At 39.0% G+C, this 16,003-nt stretch overlaps 1 protein-coding gene across 1 annotated transcript in view; it reads left to right on the top strand.

Moving 5' to 3' along the window:
• Positions 1 to 16,003, top strand: part of STAB2 (stabilin 2) — a 104,215-nt gene that overhangs the window by 62,020 nt on the left and 26,192 nt on the right. The window contains exons 37-50 of the mRNA XM_070946614.1: positions 1,170 to 1,259; positions 1,797 to 1,992; positions 4,190 to 4,285; positions 5,687 to 5,732; positions 6,449 to 6,525; positions 7,605 to 7,730; positions 10,000 to 10,073; positions 10,675 to 10,746; positions 11,889 to 12,008; positions 12,749 to 12,796; positions 12,952 to 13,035; positions 13,460 to 13,606; positions 14,866 to 15,006; positions 15,901 to 15,960. Coding sequence (XP_070802715.1) covers positions 1,170 to 1,259; positions 1,797 to 1,992; positions 4,190 to 4,285; positions 5,687 to 5,732; positions 6,449 to 6,525; positions 7,605 to 7,730; positions 10,000 to 10,073; positions 10,675 to 10,746; positions 11,889 to 12,008; positions 12,749 to 12,796; positions 12,952 to 13,035; positions 13,460 to 13,606; positions 14,866 to 15,006; positions 15,901 to 15,960 — 1,377 coding nt within the window. The remainder of the gene's footprint in view (positions 1 to 1,169; positions 1,260 to 1,796; positions 1,993 to 4,189; positions 4,286 to 5,686; positions 5,733 to 6,448; positions 6,526 to 7,604; positions 7,731 to 9,999; positions 10,074 to 10,674; positions 10,747 to 11,888; positions 12,009 to 12,748; positions 12,797 to 12,951; positions 13,036 to 13,459; positions 13,607 to 14,865; positions 15,007 to 15,900; positions 15,961 to 16,003) is intronic.

Below are 16,003 nucleotides of genomic sequence, written 5' to 3'. Positions count from 1 at the left end.
AATAGAATAGAATAGAATAGAATAGAATTCTTTATTGGCCAAGTGTGATTGGACACATAAGGAATTCGTCTTTGGTGTATATATGCTCTCAGTGTACATAAGGAGAATAAAATACATTCATCAAGAATAAAAAGATACAACAATTAGTGATAGTCAAGGTTACTAATAAACTATCAAATCATACTAGGAAACAAATAAAAACAATATAAATTGAAAGATACAAGCATAGTATTATATAGTAATAAGTGGAAAGAGATAGATACTAGTAAGGAAGAGATGAATAATAGTAATACATTCTTAGTAAATTATTTGACAGTGTTGTGGGAATTAGTTGTTAAGCAGAGTGATGGCATTTGGGAAAAAACTGTCCTTGTGTCTAGTTGTTCTGGTGTGCAATGCCCTATAGCGTCGTTTTGAAGGTAGAAGTTGAAACAATTTATGTCCAGGATGTGAGGGGTCTGTAGATATTTTCACAGCCCTCTTTTTGATTCGTGCATTATACAGATTCTCAATGGAAGGCACATTGGTAGCAATTTCAAGTTCTAGTCCCAACCTAGGCATGGAAGCCAGCTGGTGACTTTGGACTAGTCATTCTCTCTCGGCCCAACTCATTTTACAGGGTTGTGTTAAATTTATGTTTTTTTAAAAAAATAGTTTGTTGCGACTGCCTGCGAAGGCTCCTGGATTGGGGCTGAAAGGCAAAAGCTGAAGTAATATGCTCCATCCCATAATTGGGTAGACCAGGTTGCCCTGATAGACTGATCTCTCCAGAAAAAACACTTAATCTTACAGGGTCGCTATTGTGGAAAAAAGAGGAGGAGGAGAAAGAAGTAGCCCAAGAAATGCCTGATTCAGCTGTTTTATCATTTTGGATTATCTGATCAGGAAAAAAATCAGCATTCTTTGTTGCTTAAAATTCTAAAGAACTTACTTGTAAAGAAAACTAAAATATTATCATGAATAGTTGATTTAAGAAATTTAATCACAGCAGGTCTCGGCCTCAGTTTGGAGTTCAGATGAAAGCCAATAGAGTTGTTTTATTTTTTAAAATATTACATTATTTGAAGTATAGGTAAAATACTACGTGAAATTTAGAAAAGCTTTTTGCAGTATTTCACATACGTCTTATTCAATCTTTTTCACTAAAAAATGGTTATTCTTTCATACAGCCAGGCAAGAAGGGGATCTGCCGTTATGTCTCCATGTATGAAATATCGACGCGTATTGGATGCCAGTCAAAATGTACTAAGAGTAGAATTGTAAGCATACTAATGATACAATACCATGGGAAAGAGGGTTAGATTTTTACATTGCTCGGGGCCTGTGATACTTAATCCAAAGGGAGGATTTGATAGGTCGATAAAAATGCCAAATCCAGTCCGAACATCTAGACGACTGTGCATTGAACCATAACAATAAAAGGTTCAGCTTCTGTCTAAAAGGAATAGTTCAGATTTTAAGACTGTTTTATGTACAGATAAATTTTTGGAAACTACTCCAAAAGATTATTTAGCAACACTGACTTAGCATGTTTATTTATTGCGGTTTGCAACACGTGTTGTATAACTACAACACATTCTTGGTTATTCAAGGGGGGGAAAGCCTAAAATAAACAATGATGCAGCACAATGGGTGAAGAATGTGATCGGGTTATTATGTCTAATAATAAAATTATGTCCCAAAAGTTATCTCTGTGCTGTTGACAACCAGCTCAAGAATTCCATCCTTACTCTCTGGTTTTCTTCCTTTCTAAGGATCCCAATTGTGGTAGCCCTAAAGTCTTTATTTCTTTTTAGACCAGAGAATGTTGTGCAGGCTTTTATGGCCCACAGTGTGAGCCTTGTCCAGGATTATCTGGGAAAACATGTTTTGGCAATGGATTTTGCTTGGATGGCATCAATGGCACTGGGTCTTGCGAGTGTGAAACAGGATTCGATGGTGTGGCCTGTGAGCGATGTTCTGAAGGCAAATATGGCACAAACTGTGACCAAGGTACTTCTGGTTTCAGAACCATTTACTTTGCTAAGTTTCCAAGTAATTGTCAAGTACTGTTATAGTCACAGATATAACAAATTATGCTACCCCAATCTTTTCACTTTTGTTTCCTGTGGATCATATTGAATTCCAGAGGGATTTCCTTGGAGTGCAATTTAGTAGGATTCATATGCATCCAAGTGGCTGAAGTGCTATCAGTGAATAATCAAACATTTTATCAAACTTTTGCTTAATGTTATGTTCTAATGTTTTACATTTTCCTATTTTATTTTATTTTTTCAATTAAAACTTTTTAATTATCAAAGTATAAAATACAAAGAAAAAAAATATGGAAAAGCACCAACTTCTGACTCTCTTTGACACAGTCAAAAATAACAACATTAGAACTACAACTTTATTTTCCTACTTTATTTTTCATCGCAATTCATATTTCTGAATAATGGTATTGTTCATGGCCCATATGCTTCCCAACTGCATCTATTGTTTTCATTTGGTAAATAGATACTTCTTTTTGTATCTATCTGTTGTACACATGGAAGGGTCCTTTGACAAATGAATCAACAATCATTCAACAAATATGAAGATCCACTCTGCCATTTGTATTAGACGTTGATCAACTGTATGTAAAATAGCTTGTTAGATCTCAGTGATTTCCACAAGGCAACCAGCTATGATTCTTCAGACTTCACTTCAGGGCTCAGGCTTTGAAAAAAAAGAAACAGCACCATTATTCACACCAGGTTATGTGTGCTACGCTTGTAACATTATAGCTTAGGCATTTTTTAATGAATGTAGATGAAGGTATAACTGATGCAACTGCAAAACAGACATAAATTATCATTTTATTTATTTATTTAGTTTGTTAGTTTGTCAAATATGTATGAGATAACAGGAATAAGTATAAACATGGATATGAACACAGGAAATGGGTACGAATAAATGGGGACAGTAGGACAGGGTTGGTAGGCATGCTGGTGTGCTTATGCATGCCCCTTACAGACCTCTTACCCTGTTTTCCCCAAAGTAAGACATCCCCTAATAATAAGCCCAATCGGGCTTTTGAGCACATGGCAAAAAGGCCAAGCGCTTATTTCAGGGTTCAAAAAAATATAAGACAGGATCTTATTTTTGGGGAAACATTGTAGGAATGGGGTGAGGTCAACAGTAGACAGTTTAAGGTTAAAGTTATGGGGTTTTGAGGGTGTAACAACAGAGTCAGGTAGTGCATTCCAGGCATTGACCACTCTGTTGCTGAAGTCATATTTTCTGCAATCGAGTTTGGAGCGGTTTACCTTGAGTTTGTATCTATTGTGTGCTCGTGTATTATTGCGGTTGAAGCTGAAGTAGTCATTGACAAGTAGGACGTTGTAACAGATAATTTTGTGTACTACACTTAGATAAGACGATTTACTTCTAGGTTGTCCAAGCCCAAAATTTCAAGCCTGGTGGCATAAGGTATTTTGTTATGAGCAGAGAAGTGGAGTACTCTTCTCATAAAATACCTCTGGACTCACTCAATTGTATTAATGTCGGATATACGGTGAGGATTCCAGGCAGACGATCTGTATTCAAGAATTGGTCTAGCAAAGGTTTTGTATGCCCTAGTTTGCAGTACAATGTTACCGGAGAAGAAGCTTCACAAGATTAGGTTGACAACTCTTAATGCCTTTTTGGCAATGTTGCTGCAGTGAGCTCTGGCACTTAGAACATTTGAGATGAATACTCCAAAGTCCTTGACAGAGTGAGGGTCATCTACGAGGTTGTATCCACCCAGCTTGTATTTGATGTTCTGATTTCTTTTCCCAATGTGTAAGACAGAGCATTTGTTGGTTGAGATTTGGAATTGCCAATTCTTTGACCATTCTGACATATAGTCAAGGTCGCTTTGTAGGGCAGCAGCATTGTCGGTGGTGTTGAATAGTTTTACGTCATCATCAAGGAGGATGTTAAAATATTTTTAAAATATTTTTTAAAATATTTTAATTATTTAATTTTAAAATATTTAATATTTAAAATTTAATATTAAAATATTTAAAATTTAATATTTGATTTTAAAACATTTAAAAGATGATAAAATATTTCAGTAAATTGAATCACAAAAGCCTTGAAGAGAGTAAAGGTGAACTGATGGTATGCTAGTTGTTACTACTGTTTTATGAGCTATTTGGAATTAAAATCACCCCTTTGTGTTTAGAATGTGCCTGCATCAATGGGAGGTGCAACAGTGGTATTAAAGGAGACGGGACCTGTGAATGTAATGTTGGTTGGAGAGGTATCAAATGTGACAGAGGTAAGTGGATTGCTGCCTCCTATTTCAGAGTTAAAAGTAGTAATGGTGTCATCAGCAGCTCTGGCCAAGCCTCTCTTTCAAAGAGAGTTCATTAGCTGTATAATATGCAGGACCCAGCCACACATGTTTGTTGTGGCCCATCGGCTGCCAGCAGAAATAGCTGCAGAGTCAGACAAAGAGGAGGTGGAGGGAGAACCTGGGCCAGCTTCAGAGCCTTTGGAAGACTCTGATAAGGAAACAGCATCAGAGGCAGAGCCGGGACCTTCCATCCTCCCCCAGGTGGAGAGGCAGCTGTCTTCAGGGCCTGAGCTGAGTGAGGGGGAGGAACCAATGTGCATATGCATAGAGATGAAAGGAGAGGAGAGCAAAGGAAAGCAATAAGCTGGCTCTCAGGGAAAAGCACATGTAGATGCTAGCCAGCCCCACCCTGGCTAGGAAACAAATAGTAGGAGTTTGAGAGTGGCCAGTTGTCACAGACAACCATTGGTTTTCTAGTATACAGCAAGCAATTCAGATTCCTTGGCCAGAGCCAGGTTTGTTGGGACTAATTACATTTTTTTATTCACGTGAATAAAACACTAAAGCCCTGTTTGGAAAAGGGGTTCGTTTTACTCATGAGTAAGCAGCTTATCATTACTTATGAAGGCTGGGTCAGAACAATGTTTTGCTGCTGAAGATCAAGGACAAAATAGGCCTCTTACATTCCATCAACAGAAAGTAGCTGGTCTAACAACTTAAATTTACAATAATAAGGCATTTGAGTCAGAAAGATAGGCTGAGAACCCTGTTCTTAGCTCTGCTTGTAAAGAGGAAAACATCTAGGGAGGGTTCAAAAGAAACATCATGAATTTGTTTCTTTGTTCTCCTGTGTCTCCTATGCTGTATCTCCTGGGTTTTGTTTTGAGATTTTGCTTAGAAAAGGAACATGTACATGGAGAAAGGTGCTGTTTTTGTTAGTAAATTCTAGACAGAGTGAGCTTACTTCTAACAGCAAAAAGGTGGCATTTGGACCCGGATACCAGAGTAACACGAGACGCAGTGGCTTAGTGGCTAAGACGCTGAGCTTGTCAATCGAAAGGTCGGCAGTTCAGCAGTTCAAATCCCTAGTGCCGCGTAATTGGGTGAGCTCCTGTTACTTGTCCCAGCTTCTGCCAACCTAGCAGTTCGAAAGCACGTAAAAAATGCAAGTAGAAAAATTGGGACCACCTTTGGTGGGAAGGTAACAGAAGAAACATTTAAACCCACCTCAGTTCTAATGTAATACAGTCCAAGAAAATCTGTGCATATAGGTGAGCTCTACACATATATTTCAGCTCAACAAAATAAAGGGGAGGAAGGAGAAGATGTCAGTTTTGGACTGTAGAATATTGACTAACAAAAACATTTTTTTTCTCTTCCCAGAAATCAGAGATGATAAGTGTAACAATACCTGCCACACCAGTGCCAAGTATGTATTGCATCAAACTAGTTAATGAATCCATACTATTCTGTACTTGAGCCTGACCTAACCTAATGTTTTCTCTAACTATAACATTTAATTTGAAATAATATGCAATCAGAGCCAGTGTGGTGTATTTGTTAATGCTTTGGACTAGAAACTGGGGGACCGTGAGTTCGACTCCTGCCTCAGGCACAAAGCCAGCTGGGTGATCTTGGGCCAGTTCCTTTCTCTCAGCTCCAGGACAGATGGCAAACCACTTCTGAAAAACCTTGCTAAGAAAACTGCAGGGACTTGATCTTGCAATTGCAAGTGATTAAATGGGCCACACAATTTTTTTTTTACTTTTGCCATTGTACTTGCCCTTGATTTCCACCCCTCTGTGACTTCTCTTTCTCCCAATCCAACGCAAGAGACTGACAGTCATAAATGACTTTAGAAATTAAACCAACAGCCACAGGCTGCTCATGCTGCAGACTGAATATCTTCAGTGTGGCAGAGAACTATTTTTAATAGAGAAAACATTTTGTATTTTTCATTTGCAAAGTTAATGTTTAAATAAATGCACACCTCATCTACTTAAAATGTAGTAGACTTTTAGTATGACCCTGGTGAATGAAGTGAGTTTATCTGATGCCAACTACCTTGGGTTTTCAAAGCATGCCATTTCTTTTTTTTTTTTTTATCAATTGCAAATTATAATCTATCTTGATTTTCTACTTTAGTTGCTTTCTTAATCCTATTGGTCCACCATATTGCAAGTGTGCAGCTGGGTTTAAAGGCAACGGTACATATTGTTCAGGTAAGTGGGATTTATTCTGTTCATGCAATTTTTGACATTCTCAAAAATCTGATCTAGCAGGAGGTGGAATTAATATATTGTAAGGAGTTACATTAAAAATATTAATTAAATTAATTTCTAATTAATTTCTTTTTTTAAAAAAAAAAGCTTTGAAAAATACTGATTTATTAACATTCAGCCAAAGAAAACATTGATAGCTAACAGATATTGGAGAATGTTTACTCTCTGGCAATTAATTGTAAATCAATTAGAATTCCTGAGAAGAAAGAAGTCAGGAATCAGACACTTTTTAAAATCTAAACTTGATTGTATTTAATCAGTGGCAGCTCTTTCAGGACCTTGGACAGATTCCTGGAAACAAGTACCTTGTCCAGTAATCCTGAAATATTTTGTGATTCTATGCCCGTTGCAACAAAAAAATAAGACATCACCTGAAAATAAGCCCTAATATGTCTTTTGGAGCAAAACTTAATATAAGACCTGGTCTTATTTTCAGAGAAATATGGTAGATATAAATTAAGGGGTTGCAATCTTGGGATGGTTTCTTTCTGTAATGTCTGGGTTTTTGCAAATATGCAAATAGACCACTAGTAGAGGAAACAATAGGCATCCTTACAGATAGCCAATCCCACATCATATTTCCCAAGAGAGAGATTCCTGCCTGTAGCTAATTCATTTGTATCTTTAATATGTATTATTTTTAAATCTGCATAGCTTATAACAAATTCTTTGCCCACCCAGAGGGATCGCATCTAACACCTCTCAATAAACTTGTCCTTTGGGGTCTCCTTTCAATTAGCTTTCCTATATAGATAACATTCCAGTTTATGGGAAATCCTGATTGGTTAAAAAATGGCCAGCCAGTCTACAGCAACATTTATTCTAGGTATACACATAAGGAATCAAACAAATTCATGTCCACATTTACAGTATATAACAGAGGTACCGTATACTTGCTATGCAGACATTTTTCACTAAAATTAAATTTAATTTTGATCTATTTAAATTTGCTTTCAAAGTAAAGGAATTTAAGTGGTGCAAGCATTGCAACATAACTTCCGTTGTGCATGCTCTTTCAGCTATTAATGCATGTGAGAACAACAACGGAGGTTGCTCAGCCAAAGCAGAATGTAGACGTACCACTCCAGGAAAACGAGTATGTGCTTGCAGAACAGGTTACGCTGGCGATGGAATTGCCTGCTTTGGTAAGTGCTTGTTCTATGCTTACCATATTTTGTACTTTTCCAAGATCAGAATTTACTCCATCTGATTAACATGACAATGTCTGCCCCTCCTTCCCTCCCTCCCTCCCTCCCCATTTATTTACAATTAGCAACTCCTCTGTAAATATCTCATTTTAGTTTTTGTTAACTGAATTTGAAACTTATAAGTTAAAGGGACAGCACACATATTTATGGCAGCTGTAGCTAGGGGGACCTTTGCACAGGTTCATCTGGTGCACCAATTGCGACCCTACTTGGATCAGGAGGCTCTCCTCACAGTCACTCATGCCCTTGTCACCTCACGGTTAGATTATTGCAACACGCTTTACATGGGGCTACCCTTGAAGAATGTTCGGAGACTACAGTTGGTCAAGAATGCAGCTGCGCGAGCTGTCGTGGGTGCACCTAGATACACCCATGTTACACCAATTCTCCGCAAGCTGCACTGGCTTCCTATTGGTCTCCGGGCACAATTCAAAGTATTGGTTATTACCTTTAAAGCCCTACATGGTTCAGGGCCAGGCTATCTTCGAGATCGCCTTCTACCGCATAGCTCCCAGCGACCAGTAAGATCCCACATAGTTGGTCTCCTCTGGGTCCCGTCAGCTAAACAATGCCGGTTTGCGGGCCCATGGGGGAGGGCCTTCTCTGTGGCTGCCCCAGCTCTCAGTTACCTCCTGAGATCCGGATTACCCCCACCCTATTGGCCTTCCAGAAAGCGGTGAAGACCTAGCTTTTCCAGCAGGCTTGAGGCCATTGATCTCGCCGTTGCAATCTTGCGAGATCCGGCCATGAATGGTGTGCATGGGCTTTTAATGTTTTTAAAATGTTTTTTAAATGTTTTTTAATAATTTTCCTATGTTCTTTGTTGTATTATTTTTTGCTGTAAGCCACCCAGAGTCCCTTGGGAGTTGGGCAGCATAGAAATTTGATAAATTAAATTAAATTAAATTAATTAAATTAAATTTATTATGTCAATCAGTTGGAGTTATATAAATTGTCATGCAAAATCACTTTTTACAGCAAACGTGCTATGTGATATCTTAACTGCATATGTTTACTTATAGAGAATTATATGCATATGCATATACAGACATGGTATTCATGAGTCAGCTGGCAAGCTGATAGATAACACATGGGAGCATCTTTTCTCAACTTCATATCCCTTAGAGCAGAGTTCTTCAAACTTGGCAGCTTTAAGACTTGTGGACTTCAACTCCCAGAATTCTCCAGCCAGCTATGGCTGGAGCTATGCTGGCTGGAGAATTCTGGGAGTTGAAGTCCACAAGTCTTAAAGCTGCCAAGTTTGGGGACCCCTGCCTTAGAGGTATGGCTTTCAGAATGCCAAGCCAGATCTAAGAATTGAGGCACTAATTTAGTTGGGAAAAGCTGCTGTGGGGATGACTAATTTTCTGAAGAAAGGTGTTTGAGGGTTTTTTGTGGGGAGGAGTTTTTATGCCTTTAATTCACCATTGACTCCTGGCAACTTGCCTGCAGAAGTTGTGAATGCTCCAACACTGGAAATTTTTAAGAAGATGTTGGATAACCATTTGTCTGAAGTGGTATAGGGTTTCCTGCCTGGGCAGGGGATTGGACTAGAAGACCTCCAAGACTTCCAACTCTGTTATTCTATTCTATTCTAACTGCCTGGAGATATCCCTGAAGTTTTCTTGGCAGGGTGTTTTCAGAAGTGGGTTGCCATTTTCTTCTTCCTAGGGAGAGAGTGACTGGCCCAAAGTCACCTAGCTGGCTTCCTGCCAAACATAGGGCTAGAATTCACAGTCTCCTGCTTTCAGCCTGATGCCTTAATCAGTACACCAAACTGGCTCTCAAAGGGAACATTATCCATTGCTAATATTGTTGCACTAACTTCATCTGGTTTAAGAGATTATTTGAGCACTTAGAAGGTACAAATGTTACAGATGGAACTATTTCACTATTTATATAGTGCCTGGATTGTACCAAAGTGCTCCCATGTGAGTGAAAAGCTTATGATTATGCAAAGTTTACACATTGGAATAAACCTCAGGAAAGTATATAACATCTGTATTACAAATACTGCACTCATTCCCAAACTAAGAGGGATTTTCTTAAGGAGCTATGATAAGTAAAAAAGGAAAAATAATTACAATAAATTATCCCTTATTTAATCTAAGTTTCATGAAAGTTAAATGGGATTTCCTCCTCCTGTTTTTTTTTTTTTTGTTTGTTTGTTTGTTTGTTTGTTTGTTTGTTTGTTTGTTTCCTAAAGAAATTAATCCCTGCCTGGAGAAGAATGGAGGATGTGCTAAAAATGCAGAGTGCACTCACATTGGTCCCAACAAGGTAAAACAGTATTCCCATTTTGTATTAATTGTGCATTATACTGCTTGTAAGTAATAAATGTCACTCTGTGAGTGAGATGGATGGCCTTCAGATTTGATGTACAAATAAATAAAATATAAAATAGTGGCAAATCACAGGCTACAGTTTGACAATATAATTCAATGCAACTCAACTGAGTTAAGGCACTTAACTCAGTAAGACACTTGCCTTACTTCTGATTGACAGCACTTCCTTGTCTTTTCATGCTGATAGTTTGTTTGCTTCTAGGGATCATATCTGACTGGAAATGTCAAGAACTAAGCCTAGGATCATATTTATCCAAAGAAATGATGAATAAAGAAATGTGATACCAAAATATATGATCTGTGCTGAACTAGGTGGACTACACAAATTCATAATTTAATAAATCAGATATAATTTAATCATTTGGGGCTCTGAATGATTGCACAAGTAGGGAGAAAAACTGAAAACAGAATCACAGAGACTTGACACCCAAGTGAAACCAAACAGGAGAAAGTTATCACAAGGACTTCCATGGATCAGGGAATAAAATGTTAACCTTCTCTATATTTTAACCTGGATTATTTCTTTATTCTGACAGGCAGCGTGTAACTGTATGAATGGATATTCTGGAGATGGGAAAACGTGTACTTTCATCAGTCCCTGTACAGTGGTGAGTCTAGACTTTGTCCTTCATGCCCATCCTTCAGAGTTCAGGCAACAATCTCTATTGCAAATCAAGAACTGGCAGCTTTTTTTAACCCCATTACATTGGCTGCATTTATTGATATACAAACTGTAAGGAGAAGTGAGAAAAACTACTGAATTTACTCTAGCTCCAGCTAAGGTTCACTAAAATACGATCAGGAATTTGATTCTGATGCTAATGCAACTGAAATGAATGTCTTTTTTGTTTGTTTGTTTACTTTTTAGAGTGCTACAACTATCCTAGATATTTTAATTTTTATTCCTGCTTTTCTTAAGCAAATCAATTCCACAGGGGGGCATGCTATACACTGGAGAAACTTTCAGCAGAAATGTCCTAGTCTAGCCTTCCTCCTGCAAGCTGCTGTGTACTTTCTTGTACTTTCCCCCAGCCCTTATTTCAAACTTGTTTCCTTGCTGCCTCCCTGTTTGCTTGATGGTGAAGGGATCTGCAAAGGGTTTGAAGCAATGGTGGGTTCCTCCCGGTTCGGCCCGATTCTCCTGAGCCGGTAGTGGTGACGATATGACATCACCGAACCGGTTCTGCCCCACCCCCCATGCCCCCCCTGCACCCCCCACCCCCCACCCCCTGCGTTATTCTTACCTTTTATTTGGCCCCACCCCCGATCTATTGCTGCCTCCTGAGTCCCAGCTGATGGCTAGAGGGAAAAAAACTGTTTAAACTCTTGCCGCGGGGCTTCAAAGGGCAGCCCTACAGCTGATCAGTGTTAAAAGAAAACAAATGAGTAGACCGGTGCCTGCAAAAATACATGAGTAGACCAGTGCCTGCCTGCAAAAAATAAATGGGTAGATCTGTACAGCTCTGCAAGCAGTTAAAAGCCTGTAGACCAGTACCTCTGCTAAATCCTAAATAATTGTCACATGACCATCAAGCCAGGCCCACAAAATAAGCCACGCCCACAGAACCAGTAGTAAAAAATTGTAGAACCCACCCCTGGTTTGAAGCAAGGATTCAGCCCTTGTTCTTTCTACCATCCTCTCCTTTGCATCCTTCATTTCTTCCCCTTAGTTTATATGCTGAACTTTGTACTGACGTTTATTGAGACAAAGTACCTTTTAGCTAATGTTCCTTGCTTCTCTCTTTATCAGAATAATGGTGGATGTGGAGAAAATGCCATTTGCAATGATACTTTACCGTCAGAAAGGACTTGCATCTGTAAGCCCAATTACATTGGAGATGGGTTTCTTTGCAGAGGTAGCATCTCACTGGTGAGATATCTTCCTTACTGAATATTTGTGATCAGTTTTTGTGCTCAGGGGCAACAGGCCAAATTACACCAGAGTATGTGTGAGATATCACAAGAAAGCACATTAGCAATTGACCAGTTATAATTATACCAGTAGTGGGCACCTAAGCCTAGATCTTGGAGCCCAAATATATAGATCCAGGGATCCTCTAAATGAGAAATGTTGAGGACAATTGCAAGTTGGCTTTGCATCAGCCTGCATGGGCAAGGGGAAACCATGGTTGCTATTTATTTATTTATTTTCAAAAATATTCTGTAGCCAAAAGATGGGTGGCTACACATGTCTTTAATTTTTAGTATGCTTTTCTAATGCAAATAATCCTCATCCCTATGTTTAAGGAACACTAGAAGCACTGGATATCAATATACTTAAATAATAAAATTGCATGGGATGCGAGAGGAGTAATGTTAGCTAAGTTCTTCATAACCCAGTGCAACAAAGCCATCTAAAAGGTTTATTAAAACCATTGTATCCATGGCTTAGACTTTTCTAGCAGGGTCAAACCTTAAGACAACTTGATCCATAGAGAGACCTGTGAGGATGCTAAAACATCAGTTTCTAGTTCAGAACATAACTTAGACCTAGCTCTTTCTTACTTCACTTACTTCCACAACAATTTCATATATTTACATTTTCAGTGTTACTGGGTGCCATTTTATTATTTTAATTTTTTAATGTTATTATTATTATTATTATTACAGGAACTTTCAAAGGAGTTCAATACTACTCGGTTTGGTGGGAAGCTAATGGTAAGAAAATCACAGGCCATCTCTTCCCAGTGTCTTGACTTGTAGAAAGCATTTTTACGAATTTTTTTTTTCAGATTCAATAATCTTCTGAGAGATATAAAGATGCCTGAAATATATATTGACCGAAATGTGCATTTTGTTTTTCACTATCATAGGATGCTTCGCTCAGAGATATTACAGGAACAGGCCCCTTCACTGTTTTTGCACCGACGAATGAAGCTCTTCTAACTGAAATACAAGTAAGTACACAAAATCATTTTGATCTTAAATGGGACATTCAGCACGGTTCGGTGGTCATATATTTTGCAGCCTGTTTCCAATAGGTTCCAATTAAATAAGGAACAGAACTCCCTGTAGGAGAGTCCAATGTGAGATCTTAGTCCAGTGTTTCTCAACCTTGGAAGCTTGAAGATGGGTGGACTTCCACTCCCAGAATCCCCCAGCCAGCGCTGCTGGCTGGGGGATTCTGGGAGTTGAAGTCCACCCATCTTCAAGCTACCAAGGTTGAGAAACACTGTCTTAGTCTCTCGCTTAGAATCACTTAGGAAAGATCTATGAGTTTAGTTCGCAATAATATAATGGCAAAGTCCAAATATAATTGTTCATTCTTTGCTTTCTGCCACTTTAATACAGTCAATCATTTCTGAACAATTCTTTTTCAAGATGACCAACTGGGTTTCCAAAGGTGTGCTGCCCCAGATCCTGCGTTATCATATTGTATCATGTACAGGATTGCTGTACAATGATCTGACTTCAGATAAAACTCTCATCACGCTCCAAGGAGAACCACTCAAGATCACATTTGCACAGGTAATCAGTTTTCATCAACTGGATATATAACTACACCTTCATTGGACTTTCCAGGGATAAGATGCAATATTGAAATTATTACATGTAAAATAAGGAACTTGAAATTATGATTTATTGCTTGTGGATGTCACAGAAATATCATGAAAACTTGGAAAGGGAAAATAAACTGATCCTTTCTGGATAGAATTGTACAGTTTTTGATCTGCCAAATCTTCTGAAATACCTAAGTCCCTATAATTCTAATATTAAAATGTTGGGTCACCATCCCACTCTCTTATATTGGCATAAGAAATATCATGTTTTTTTAGATGCAGACACTTCCCTGAATCAATATGATGTTAAGTTGCTTCTTCTGAGAAGTCATAATCCACAGATCTCTTCTCACAACTTTTACCCAATCAATGTTTACACTTTAGATTAGGGGTGTCAAATTTGATTTCATTGAGGGCCGCACCAGACCTTAGGGGCCTGGGTGTACCTGGCCGGGGTGGCCATGGCCAGTTCAGCATCACTTCAGTAATGGGTTTCAAATCCCGGCGCTACCGGTTCGCTATCGGTAGCGCACGGGCATGCAGCACTTCTGCGCATGCTCAGAAGCTTCTGTGCATGCACAGAGCATTTTTGATGATGTCTGGGCAGGTGGGCGGTACCTCTCGCCGCCGCTACTACTGGTTCACCCGAACTGGGGTGAACCAGGAGCAACCCACTACTGGTCACTTGTGTCAGGGTCTCCTGTGGTGGCCCGAGTGCTCTGTCCACAAAAACGGGTTCACGGGCGCCATTTTGGGCTGTGTCGGCTTCCTGCAACCCTCTGCCAGTGAAAACGGAGCTTGGGAGGCCCACAGGCGGCCCTCCCGAGCTCCATTTTCACTGGCAGAGGCACCGTGGGCTGGTCCTTTGCTGTTTCCAAGGCAGCCCCATGGGCCACATCTAAACACCCCACAGGCCGGATCTAGTCCACGGGCCTTGAGTTTGACACCCCTGCTTTAGATGCAAGAACAGTTCTTGTGCATTTAAACTGAGCCCATTCAATAGAGCAACACTTGCTCAAATGTGCCATCCTGCTTGTAATGAATGCTATGTTCACTTGCTCTTTCCTCTTGGCAAGCATGCTGAGCAGCACTGTACATAGCACTGAAAGGAAAAGTGGTTTCTCCTTTAATTGTTTAATCAGCAATAAAACTGTTTACTTCGCTTTATTTCAGGATTGCAGGAGAGCTTTGTTACTTCGTACTGTACATTTTTATTTTTATTTTTAGAACACGGTCCTTTTGAATGGCAAAGCTAAGATACTGACCAGTGATATAATCACCACGAATGGAGTAATCCACATCATAGATAAGGTCCTGGCTCCACAGAAGACTCAAGAATTTCCTTTTGGAAAAGGAAAAGGAGTAAAGGTGCCCTCCATATGCATTGAATTTATCAACTAATGAAAAGCTACTGGGTTATGTATCACAATGTTGTTTTCTGCTAACAAATGAACCTGTTAGAGTTAGAATAGAATTAAAATGTTAATTAAGTGATAGGGAAAATGAATTTTGAAAAAAGTTTCCTCAAGAAAACATTGTTAAGTTATCAGTTGGTGACATAGGACAACTATATAAAACACAGGCATGTCTATGTTGCTTACACATACAAATGTACATATTATTTTGGATCTCAGTGGCATAATGGAACCTCACAAGACATGACAGTGAGAATCTTTCTTCATTGTCAGCCTCTACCAACTACTATTTTCACCATGGTAGAGGTAATATAAACTATCAAGATTAATAGGCAATGCAGAAGCTCCAGATAAAATCAAGAACAGTTTGATGCTGGTAGAAAAAGATATGCCTTCACAGTCTCTTGACTTCAAAAATCAATTCCTGTTCTTCACTAAAATGCAATCCACTGCACCAGTTAGGACTGTGTGTTGTTTTTATTCAATCACTAAGTTGTGTCTGACTCTTTGTGACTCCATGGACTATAGCACAGCAGGCTCTCCTGTCCTCCACTGCCTCCCCAAGTTAGGACTATGTATTAGAATTGTTTCTATATATTATTCTCAGAACAAGTAGTACAGTATGCATATTCCATTGCTCCTCTTGGGAATCTGCAAAAGCAACTGTTCCCATTTCCCACTTCTGTTAAGATACTAAGTGAAGCACCTACAGCCAAAAATATTTCCTGTGATATATTTCTGAAAGCAGCATTGCATTTTTTATTCATAGTGTGCTGACAGTATTTCTCAACACATATTTCTATTGCCTAAATAGGTAAACTGAGCCAAATATTTCTTTTCTTCCTAGGAAAACCTCAAAACTGTTGCAGCAAACAGTGAACACATCATGTTCTACAACCTGATAGAAGTAAGTCTACATCAGGGGTGTCAAACTGGATTTCATTGAGGGC

Source organism: Pituophis catenifer, unplaced genomic scaffold, assembly GCF_029215685.1.
Source record: "Pituophis catenifer annectens isolate HBS135680 unplaced genomic scaffold, rPitCat1.0.hap2 SCAF_7, whole genome shotgun sequence".
In the NCBI taxonomy this organism is placed as follows: Eukaryota; Metazoa; Chordata; class Lepidosauria; order Squamata; family Colubridae; genus Pituophis; species Pituophis catenifer.
This window is presented reverse-complemented; position numbering and strand designations above follow the sequence as displayed.